The following is a 12,014-nucleotide window of genomic DNA, read 5'->3' as shown; positions in this document are numbered from 1 at the left end:
GGAGGGAGAGAAGCAGGTGACAGGGAGGAGGCAGTGAGCCTCGGAGGGGCACATCACTCTGAAGGCAGCCAGCGCGTAGCAGGAAACATGCCCACAGCTGTAGAAGCCAGGCATAGCATTGAGTCGCACGTGAATCCCCATCTCTGTATGAATCTGTGCTTTTCTTCTGCCTCACTCTGCAACTTAATCACACCCAGCCCCACCCCCTGCTGCCCCCAGGTCTCTGCTTATTCTCCTCCCTCACTTGGGATGTCCTCAGATATTTTCTGAGCACCTCCCCCAGGCTAGGTGCTGTTCTGGGCACCAGGAATGGAAGGATGAACTCGCTGGTCCTCACCTTCCTCCCGTATGTCGGCCAGTGAAACCTCATCCAAGCATCAAGCCTGTCTCAGATCCCACCTTCTCCGATCAGGGAGTCGGACAGACCTGGGTTGGGATAATGCTTGAGATGGGCTGGACCCACTCAAAGTGTGGCAAGCCCCAGAGGGATTTCCAAGTAACTGAACTGTGTCCTGGAGGCAAAGCTCATTTTTAAAATGAAATTCTGGAGCATTTTGTGCTTTATTTCATAGACATTCTTGATTGAAACCTACCACTAAAACTGGGCCTGATGTTCTTTTAAGAAAAGAACCGTAGGAGATAACCCAATACCACTGCATTTATGCACCCTTCTTCCCACTTTTATTCAAAATGATACTACAATGCAAGAGGGAAGAGATATGGGGAGATATATATATGCATAACTGATTCACTTGGTTATAAAGCAGAAACTAACACACCATTGTAAAGCAATTATACTCCAATAAAGATGTTTAAAAAAAATGATACTACAGTAATGGAGTAGTTATCTATTGCTGCATAACAAGTTACCCCAAAATGTAATGGATAAATCCCCAACTAATATTTATGATCTCCCCCAGTATCTGTAGTTCAGGAATTTGAGAGGGGGGTGACTTAGTTCTCATGAGTTGCAGTCAAGATGTCGGCTGGGGCATCAGTCATGTCATCTAAAGCCTCAGGGGGAGCCGGAGGATCCCCCTTCAGAATGGCTGCTCATATGGCTATTGGCTGGAGGCCTTAGTCCCTCAGCACACATGCTTCTCTCTAGGGCTGCTTGAGTGTCGTCACGACACAGCAATTGGCTTCCCCCAGAGTGAGTAATTTGAGAGAGAGCAAAGAGGAGGCCACAGTGTCTTTTATGACCCAGCCTGAGAGGAAACAGTCCGTCATTTCCACAGTATCATATTGGTGACCCATGGCAGCCCTATTCAGGTTGGGAGGGGCTACACAAGGCATGAATTCTAGGTGGTAGGGATCATTGGGGCCATTTTGGAAGCTGGCTGCCGAGAAAAATAATAGGCGCCCTGTAACAAACATAATTTAGCCACTTTGTGTTCTTGGGACATATTGCATCATTTGACCCTTACAATAACTCTGTGTGGGACAGACAGTGGGAGGTGAAATAGCTTGTCCAAGACCACCAAGCTAATAAGTGGTAGAGAGGGGTCCAAACTCAGAGGACTGTGAAACCAACCACCCCATCAATAGTGTCCAGCAGTGCCCTCTGCCACACGCCCGTCTCCTGGCCTCTGGAGAAGAAGTCCTAGACCTTCCCTGTGCTGGGACTTTGTTCCCCAGGTCCATGGTGTGGCCTCTCCTCCCAGGTTTGGCTGGCCTGTGCCCACAAGGGGCCCCCAAAGGCTTCTCCTCTCGCTGGTGCTGACTGCCCCTCATTCTCACTGAAGCCTCAAACCCTGTTCCGTGGACTTTGCTCTCATTCCCATTCCTGCTCTGGGACCCTTGGAAAAAGCCTCCCCAGTCCTAGGAGGGCACCGGTGGTGGCCCGGGCTTGGAAAGTCTTGTCCAAACGTTGGCTGACAGCCATGGTGTTGCCAATAATCCTTCCTGCCTCTTTCACCTCCATGAGTCTTTTGTTTTGGTTTGGTTTGGTTCTTTTACAGAGATGGTGTCATCTTTGCAAAGAGACGTGTTAGTAAAGGATGGTCAAGTTCAACAACTACAACAGGAGGTGAATCAACTGAAAAGTGAGAACAAAGAAAAGGATCACCAGCTCGAAGCCCTCAGCTCCAGAGTGAGTGTTGGGTCATCAGCAAATTGTAGCTGCGAAAAGCAGACACAGTGGAGTCACATGACACACGGTGGTGAGATGAGGCCAGTGCCCAAGGACACAGGGAGGGTAGCTGCTGGGCAGGTGGCCAACTTCTCTGAAGCCTTTCAAAGGACAGCGTGTATGTGGCTCAGAAGAAGCATAATAGATTTTCAAATCCAGCAAACATTTTCTAACCCCTATTATAAATGAGTTTGTTTAATCCCAGCAACAAACACACCTATGAGCATATACTGCCATTGCAAAGTTTAACATTAAGCAGAATACGATCTCTCTGTGAGCACGGATGACCACACGGCTGCATCGTGGTCCCAGCACCGCTGGTTCTCATAATTGTCTTCACAGCAGAACGTCTGAAGATCCAGATGCAAACACGCAGACGCTCATTTCTTCCTTAGACTCTAGTGTGTAGAATGTCTCTATGGAAGATGAACGTGGTAGGCAAGCAAAGAGCTTTTTACATGTAACTTTGACTCTTTGCAAATCTTGCCTTCAATGCTAACTTTAGAATCCTGCCCCTATAGGATAAGATTTCTCAGTATTTGCATGATGTGCCTGTTTCTGTGAGTCAAGGTAAAACCTCAAAGCTTTCATCTCAGGTGGCAACTCAGAGATTCCCAGAGGCTACCCGATAGCGAGGTCTGCATGGGGGTGGGGTGAGAACAGATCTTGAGGTTCCAAGGAAAAGGCACAGTAAGTAATACCTGGAACGTAGTACCATACCCAGTTTGGAGCTGGTGAAAGGCACTGCATGAGCTTTGGGATCAGACAGACCAGGGTCCCATCCCAGAGCTTTCTTTTATTGTAACTTATTTGGCCTCCATTTCCCCATCTGTGAAATGGGGATGACAAAATCGTTTTCCGAGAAGTGGGAAGCTGGTTTTCGTTGTGCTCTTCTGCCTCTGCCCTGGGTTGGCTGCCTGGCCAAGCCCTCTGCATTCGTTTCTCCCAAGCAGAGTGTCTTCCCAGGCATGTGCTATAGCTGTTTAATGTGGTGTGTGTGTGTGTGTGTGTGTGTCTGTGTGTGTGTGTGTGTTGGGGACGGGAAGGGGATGCAGAGCTGGTGCTAAGTAGAAGGAATCTGCAAAGACAGCACCTGCTTGGCTCTTCTACCTCCTGAAGTGCATTTGGATGATTTATGTCCCCTTTTCCCCTTCCTCGTTGACCTCAGAATGAGGTCCCTTCTCCTCTACACTGTGCTGGCCAATAGCACAAGGGCTCGTCACCACCAAGGGTACTGCTCTTGTGAACATTTGATATGCCTTTTTTTTTAATGACATACATCATGTGTGTTAATTTTAGAAAAATAAGTAGATGACATTGAGAAGAAAAAATAAAAAGAGAGGAGAGGAAATGCTACCTTGAGAAATCAGTGTTAATATGTTCATGTCTGTTTTTCCAGTCTTGTTTCTATATATTGCCTAGAAATCAATCAATCAATCATTTTATAGTTAATTTATACTATGCACATTTTTTAAATTTTTAAATGCTTACTATTTTCCCGTGCTAATAAATCAACGCTCTTATCATTCGTCTTAAAAGCTACATACTTTCTCCTGGATGTACCCAGTGTTATAAAGTGGTCTGCTGTTGTAAACAACACTTGGGTTGTTTCCTCTTTTTTTTTTTCTTCCACTGTTACTGACAATTCTGTGAAGAGCATCCTTGAAACTACAGATTTACTTATTTCTCCAGTCATTGTCCTTAAGGTACATTCCTAAAGTGGGAATTGCTGGGTCAAAAGAAGGCACATCCATCCTTATGCCCTTAATGCCTGTTGCCAAGCCGCCCTCGGGCAAGACAGCTCCGTTTACCCCTCCACACCAGTCGGGGCAGTTGTGTCTTTGAGATGCAACCTGCACAAAAGCCCTAAGATGGACCCGAGCTCACTGCCTCGGCCCCCCCCACCCTCACCGGTCACAGCGTGAAAACATCCCAATTCCTGCACCCTAAGTACCCAGAGTCTACAAAGCTGGATTTCCCCTGCAGTGAAGTTTGCTGGCTTTTGAAGAGGAACTTAGATGCTCTATTCCTCAGAACTCAGGAGAGGGGTGAACTGGGAAGGACTGCAGGATCCCGTGCTCCCATCACACAAATGGTCTCGCCTCTCAGAATTCAGAGGTGTGATTGGGTTATACAGCAGGAAACACTCCTGGGCGTGAACACAGGTACTTGGGACCCCCAGCCAAGCCCCCGTGGCCTTGTCCTTTTTCTCCACAGTGCTCAGTGCTGAAAGAAGAGTTACAGAAGGAAGATGCCCAGGAGGAGAAGTGGGAAGCCCAAGAGAAAGAGTTAAAACTCTGCAAAACCGTGCGTTGAACCTCCTGACCCCTAGGTGTCCACTGAAAGCGTAGATTGTGGCCTTGAGCGTTTTGGAGGGGTTCCTTGGCCCATTAGCTAGCACAAGCTCTGGGGCTTTCTGGGTGTTTGTCTGTTAATGTAGTCTCCTAATTCTTTGATTTGCTGGCCTCAAAGAGATGGGTGAAAAGACCATGGAAAACACACTCTCCCCAGATTTTCTGGGCAGTTGGCTCAAGGCCCCTCATCAGGTTTCCCCTGGGGAAAGGGATGGGAGGTGGCCACCGTATGCTGCTAGAAATTCACCGTGGTCCCTACCCCTGGACTTGTGATGCCCAGACTTTCATGATCCACTGTCACAAGTTTTATCACGGCCATGAACACTGTTATTAACACAACTCTTCTTGAAGTATTTTTGCTTAAATACATTCAATTTTACAACAATTCATAAAAACAAAATAGAAAGCAAATGTATCACTGGCCTTGTATGGAAGGTGAACATAAAAATGAATACAATGAAAAGATGACCACTCAATGTAAATGTTCACCCCCTGTACCGGCCCGAACCCTCGTGCACATCACCAGGCATACGTTTTCCATCCGTTGGGAAGGACGGTGCCTGGGACGGGGGCAGGAGACATGTGTTCTTCTCTCTGTCAGGAGCACACTTCTCTGCCTCAAATGAGAAAAAAGAAAAATGTCATTGTTCTTTTCTTCCAAACTGTGCCCATTGTGTCTTCCAAACAGCCCTTATTTAGATTGAACTCAAAAATGTGCCCCAAGGAAAGAGACTCTAATGAGTGGATAGGTATCTTGTACTGTTTAATCCAGGATCCATGCTGATCTTCAAAAGAAACTCAAATTTTCCCTCGCCCAGCACTTTCATTGCATCCGTTGAAAGAAAGTCTACTTTGCCTCAAAGATGTGGAATTGTCCCCCAAGGGAAGGAATGAAGCGAATCCCAGACTAGGTTTCTGCCTTAATGAACCGGATGAAATGAGTTGTGAAGTTGACTTCCCTGTTGTTGGAACTCTTTCAGCAAATCCATGACATGGAAAAAGAAATGAGGAAGCTCAGGGTGGAGCTGAAAAGGAGCAGTACCGAGCAGAGCCTGATCTCTATGACGCTGCGGGAAAAGAACAAGGTATGGCAGGGACTGATTGGCCTGGGAACCACTCTGGGGCAAGCACTCCACCTGCATCATCTCTGTTCATCCTCACAATGACCCCATGCGGTCTGTACTGGTATTAACCCCACTTTACAGTCGGGAAAACTGAGGCTCACAGAGGTGAAGGAAGTTATCCAAGTTCACTTGCATAAAGTAGTTGTGGCAGAACTTGAATCCAGGTCTGCCTGACTCCAAAGCTCCTGTGTGTAACCACAACCCTAGACTGCCTTCAGATCTTAATTGTGAAATTATCTAAGAAAGAATTGATCCATTAAATCAAGTTTGCCAATGATGTTGATCCAACTTAAATTCTCATATTGATTTTTTTTGTCTTTTTGTTCCATCATTGAGAATGTTTTTAAAAATCTCAACATGTTTGTCATTTGTGTGTTTCTTATTTTAATATGAACGATTTTTGCTTTATATATTTTGAGGCTGTGTTACTAGGTGCATATAAATTTAGAATCCTAACACTTCCTGTAGAGCAAAACTTTAGATCATCATGAAATGTCCCTTTTCATCTCTAGTAGTGTTTCTCCCTTAACGTCTCCTTTGTCTTTTAGCTTCATCACTGGCTTTCTGTTGGTTAGAGTTTTCATACCATATCTTTTTCATATGTTCTCTGTCAATTTTTGTCTTAAGGTTTAGACATATGCCTTCAAATAGCGTATCATTTTTACAAAATCCAGTTTGACAATCTTGACTTTTAGTCCATTTATATCATGTAATGACTCGTGTCCTGGGGTTTAAATCTACCTTCTTGCTCAATACCACTTGTACCATCTGTGGTATGTTCCTTTTTCTCTCCTTTCTTGCCTCCTTCTGAGTGGATGGTTTTCTCTTATTCCACTTTCCCCCTCTATTAGCTTGGAAATATTTCACTTTTTTACTATTCTTTTAGTAATAGTAAGACAATAGCATTCATCCTTGACTCACCAAAATCACACATTAATTAAGTTTTTCACTCTTCTACTATTCTCTTAGTAGTCATCCTGAAGACTACAATATGCATTCTTTTTTTTTTTTTTTTTTTTTTTTTTGCGGTACACGGGCCTCTCACTGTTGTGGCCTCTCCCGTAGTGGAGCACAGGCTCTGGATGCACAGGCTCAGCGGCCATGGCTCACGGGCCCAGCCGCTCCGTGGCATGTGGGATCCTCCCGGACCGGAACACGAACCCATGTCCCCTGCATCGGCAGGCGGACTCTCAACCACTGCGCCACCAGGGAAGCCCTGCATTCTTAACTTACCAAGAGACAATAGTAGTTGATAATTATGCCCTTCTCCTTGACAGTGCAATGAGTTTCAAACACCTTAACTTCACTTACCCCCTCCAGATTTATAAGCCATTGCTGTCATTTTCTAAACTCCTCTTGATAGTTAAAACCCCACAAGACATTATTAGTGTTTTTATATAGTCAGTATCATATCCACACATTACCCTTACTGTTGCTTGTCTTTTCTGCATCTCTGATCACCCACCTGGGTTCATTTTTCTTGTGTCTGAAGAATAGCCTTTAATGTTTTCCCTCATTGTGGCTCTGCTGATGACAAATTCTCAAATGTGCCTGTGTGTCTGTCTGGAGATGTATATTTAACCTTCATTCTTAAAACACATTTGACTGCGTATTGAATTCTACAATGGCAATTCTTTTCTTTCAGCACATTAGATACAGCATTAGATATGTCACTATTGTCTTGTGGCTCCTATTATTTCTTTTTCTCCAGTTGCTTTTAAGATTGTCTTTTCCCTTGGTTTCCAGCAGTTTTATTATGGTTTATCTAGGTGTGGATTCAGTTTTATTTACCTCGTTCAGAGTTCGTAGGGGCTTCTTGAATCCCTGGCTTGGTGTTTTGCCTTAGTTCAGGTGCTTGGGCTCTGTACCACACAGGCAGTGGGGAGCTACTAAGGCTTCTGAACAAGTGACTGATGCAATGACATTCGTGGACAGTAATCAGGGTGAAAATGATAGTTACAATTTCTCACGTACTAGGAGTTACCTTGAACATTTCATCTCTTCATCTTCACAACAGCGCTGTGATCTAGAAATCATCCTCTCCATTTTACAGATGAGAAAGTCAAGGCTACTAGTTACTAGTAAAGTAACTAACCCAATGGCACAGTCGGTTTTGTCTGACTCCAGGTTCGGCTGACTTCAGTGACCCTGGCGTAGCAAACAGCCACATGCTACTGTTTACACTGAAATTAATGAAAATTAACTAAAATTTTTAGTTCAGTTCCTCTGTCACACCATCCCCATTTCGAGTGCTCGATCCCCAGATGTGCCTGGTGGCTGCCGTATTAGACAACACAGCCTCGCTCAGAGTACATGTATCGTTGCAGATAGTTCTGTTGTGCAGAGCTGCCTTACAGCTGGGTAACTCTCACAGTACCGTTAAGATTGCACTGGAAGAAACTAAACTCGAGGCGAGGAGGCCACTTGTCACAGTCCAGCTAGAATGTGAGAGGGGTTGGAGGACAGGCATGAGACCCCCGAGTGTGAGAGAGGGAGCAGGGCGGCCGCTGAAGGTGACTCTGAGGCTTGGGGACGGGAACGGGGGCTGTTCATGCAGAACACAGATAAGGGCAGAGTCCAAGGCTGGACTTGGCTTTTGCAGCACATGAAAAAGGCTGCTGACATAGAAGTCAGAGCATGTTTAGACCTGGGAGAAAACTAAGGCCCAGAGAGCTTAGATGACTTTTCCAAGGTAACGGAGCTGGGTAGAGGCTCTTCCACTGGACCACACTACTCAGAAGAAAGCTCTTAAGGGCTTTTCTGGGTCTTTTATTACATCCCTGTGATCCCCCTCTTCAGATCCCTAAAAACACAGCCTGTGAATTTGTTTCAGCACAAAAACTTTCCATTTATTTACGAGAGTTTGCCTCATTTCCTGTTAGTGCCAGGGCCCAGGGCTCAGCAGGTGCATCCAAGAACTGAGCAGCTGTGAGGCCTACACTGGCCAGCCAAGGGTAGCGTGGAGCACGCCCAAGCTTACCGTGTGTTGACTGTTACCCAAGCAAGGGGGAAAAAGTAGGCAAGCTTCTCCACTTTAAATGCCTTCCTTGGCAGGCTGCAATTCTTAATAGACATTGCTTTGGCAAGCCTCCAGAGAGGTTACCACCAGTGAGTGTGCTCAAAGTGGTAACGACAAACATTTATGATAATAAACCCAATCATAACATTTTCAAGTACCCATCACGAGTTATTAGAACGAGACTGTACGGCGGACATTCCCGTCCCCCTTTCATAGGTTACAACAGTACTTAACACTCTCACAGAGCCCTTAAGCACTATTCCAAACATCGAATCCCCACAATGACTCTATGCAGTGATACTAGTATCATCATCCCCATTGGACAGATGAGGACACTGAGTCACGGAGCAGTGAAGTAACTTTCCGAGTGTCGTACGGCTTGTTAGGGACCGAGCTGGGATGGGAGTGTGCGGTAGAACATAGTTGAGCCCCGGGTGCAGAGCTCGGCCCTTTCCCGTAGGGGGCAACTCCCTGTGAGTTTGCCTCCACCCTGTGCATGCCTGTGACCCCTGCTGCTGGGCTGCAGCTGTCCCTACCCCTCAGGGACTCCCCCACTGCCATTAGCCCCCCCAGAAGGGTTTCCCCAGAGGGCATGATGATCACATTAGCAGCAAGCCCTCGGTTTCATCATCCTTACAGGTTGAAGAGAAGCTTCGGGAGGATTCCAGAAGGAAATTGCTTCAGCTGCAAGAAATGAGGAACAGAGCAAACCTCATTAAAGCCAATTTGGAAAGGGCAGTAGGTCAGGTAGGCGTGCTGCAGAGCCCCTTCACGGGCCCGTGCTCTCCACGGAATCCCACACCCAAGCGGCCGGCAGGGATGAATGAGGAGGAAGACGGCCTGCCTTAGTTCACCCGCTTATTTTCTATACGAAGAAGTGTCTAGAAAGAACTAGAGCTGAGATTCTATCTAGATCTAGAGCCTGAGCTCTTAACCATGATGCTCTACTACTTCGCTATTAGTTACTAAGCTAAGCATCATTTTTCTGTGTTTTGAAGAAAGTTTCGTGAACCTTTGTCCCGCCCCCAAAGGTAGTGGAAATGACTCCTGTGTTAGTCCTGTCCCCCATCAGCTGCAGTTCCCCTTCCCCTCATTTCAGATGAAGATCAACAGTTCTCGGGAATCTCAGCAGTGTTTGCTGCAAGAAGAGTTACGGCAGCATCTGGCAGAGAAGGAGAAGCTGACCGAGGAAAGGCTACAGCAAGAGGAGAAGCTGAAAGCCAGAGTCAAGCGGCTAATGGCAGAGAAATCGGTAAGGTGGTCCCCGTCCTTCTCTTTACTACTGGAAACTGATGAAATGGGCTTTCCTATGAGAAACAGAGGGCACGTACTTAGATGGAGGAATCTCAGCAACTCCTTGTTGGGAACTAAATTAATTAAAGAGGGTGAATGATGTAGGAGGAATTAACATGAAGCTTGAATCCTAAAACTCAGAGATCAACTTAAAGATCAACTTGAAGAGGCAAGGTTATTGAAATGTCTAGAAATGGTACTTTGTTTATATACCGCAGCTGATTTTACTGATACAAATCCCAGTCGTTACTGCGGGTCCTGGTTTGTGTCTCAGTGAGTGCAAGACCAACCAATAGTATTTCAGTCTTTTGCTTTCTCTTCATGCATATCAGGGGAAACACATGGCCAAAACGGCTACTTACTTTTCCAGAAACCAGCCAATTAGAGGATACTTTACAGTGGCACCTCTCAACTCAAAGGTGTCCACGGATCATATGGGGATGTTGTTGAAATGCAGATTGTGACTCAGCAGGTCTCGGGTGGGGGGAGCCTGGGATTCTGCATTTCTGAACAGCTCCCAGCTGGTACCGATAGCACAGCTCTGCAGACTACATTTTCAGCCACAAAGTCTTAGAAGAAGGTTTTCCCCAAGTTGGCCGATAAGAACCACCTGGGGCTTCCCTGGTGGCGCAGTGGTTGACAGTCTGCCTGCCGATACAGGGGACACGGGTTCGTGCCCTGGTCTGGGAAGATCCCACATGCCACGGAGCGGCTGGGCCCGTGAGCCATGGCCACTGAGCCTGCGTGTCCGGAGCCTGTGCTCCTCAACCGGAGAGGCCACAAGAGTGAGAGGCCCACGTAACGCAGAAAAAAAATAAATAAATAAAAGCCCCTCCAGGGACTTCCCTGGTGTTCCAGTTGTTAAGACTCTGTGCTTCCGCTGCAGGGGGCGCGGTTTCGATCCCCGGTCAGGGAACTAAGATCCCGCATGCCGCATGGTGCAGGCAAAAAAAAAAAAAGCCCCTCCAGGACCAAATTTGGTGTGATTATTCAGAGATGAGACCAGAATGACAACAAGTGGAAACCCAAGCTTAGAAGAACATTAGAAGAAAAAAAGAAATAAAACATGGGGAGGGAACATAGGGGGGATCTCTTATTTATAATGATGCTAAGTAGGTAGGAAAGTTGGAAATCTTCCTAGATGTGACTTTGTATTCGAAATGAAATTTTTAAATTCCTTCTCTGCTGAAGCCCTGTAATGATATTTTCCAAGGTACTAAGTAAGTGACAGGGTTTCTGCTAATCCATGATTTGTTCATGTTTCTTCAAATACAAGAGAGGGAGTTGTGATCACTGATAAAGCTGCTGTCCTCACCATTCTGGCCACAGGAGCAGTCCTTCAGTGATCTAGGAGCCAAGTGCAAAGGGTCCCGACATGAGGAAGTCATTCAGTGTCAGAAAAAGGCCTTATCTGAGCTTCGTGCGCGAATTAAAGAACTTGAGAAGGCCAGCTTGTCAAGTAAGTTTCCTCCTGCCTAGTCACCCCTCTGTGCTGAGAACCATGGGCCCCAGACTTGAGGGTTCACTTTAGGGACTAACCAATTTGCCAGGACCACCATCTTCTATCCCCATCATTTCATAACTAAAAAAACATAGTTATAAAAAAAAGATGGGCAGGAAAAAAAATAGATGTGTAGGCATGAGCTCAGAGTCAAGAGCAGGCCTTGATATTAAATAAACAGGATTTCATGAAAAACTCAGAACCTTGTCCTTCTTTTTCTTATTTCACTGTGGCCCAGTGGAAACTTTTTCATAGACGCATGCTGTGCAAGGACCAACCTTGGGGAACTTCCCAGGATAAATACCCTGTTTAGAGGGAATAGGGCTTTCAAGAAACCAAGCTTGCTGCTGGGTGGAGCCCTGGGCTAGGACACAGAAGCCTGGGTTCAAGTCCATCCTCACACCTGTGGCCGAAGGTTCCCCCTCAGTGCCCCCGCCCTGGGAGGCTGCAGCCTCATATGAGCTGTGTGGCCTTGGACAAGTCATGTCACCTCTCTGGGCCTCGATGCCTCACCTGCCAAGGGAGGATGGTGAGCTCATTAGTACTGGCCTGTGGTAAGTGTCCAGTAAATAGCAGCTGTGACTTTTACATG

The 12,014-nt window shown here is 46.4% G+C and overlaps 1 protein-coding gene and 1 pseudogene across 2 annotated transcripts in view; both read left to right on the top strand.

The window, feature by feature from the left end:
* Window positions 1-12,014, top strand: part of LOC309808912 (centrosomal protein of 78 kDa-like) — an 823,590-nt pseudogene that overhangs the window by 472,460 nt on the left and 339,116 nt on the right. The gene's annotated exons all lie outside the window — the stretch shown is intronic.
* The window catches only part of LOC309808093 (forkhead-associated domain-containing protein 1-like), a gene marked incomplete at both ends in the record, with an annotated part of 98,031 nt that overhangs the window by 62,491 nt on the left and 23,526 nt on the right, over window positions 1-12,014 (top strand). Inside the window, 4 exons of the mRNA XM_082628095.1 lie at window positions 1,962-2,092; window positions 4,349-4,438; window positions 5,466-5,570; window positions 9,268-9,375. Of these exons, the coding sequence (XP_082484221.1) occupies window positions 1,962-2,092; window positions 4,349-4,438; window positions 5,466-5,570; window positions 9,268-9,375 (434 nt within the window). The remainder of the gene's footprint in view (window positions 1-1,961; window positions 2,093-4,348; window positions 4,439-5,465; window positions 5,571-9,267; window positions 9,376-12,014) is intronic.

This window comes from Mesoplodon mirus (assembly GCF_964341445.2).
Source record: "Mesoplodon mirus genome assembly, chromosome: 7".
NCBI classification, from domain to species: Eukaryota; Metazoa; Chordata; class Mammalia; order Artiodactyla; family Ziphiidae; genus Mesoplodon; species Mesoplodon mirus.
Note: the sequence above shows the minus strand (reverse complement) of the source record. Positions and strands in the feature narration are given on the sequence as shown.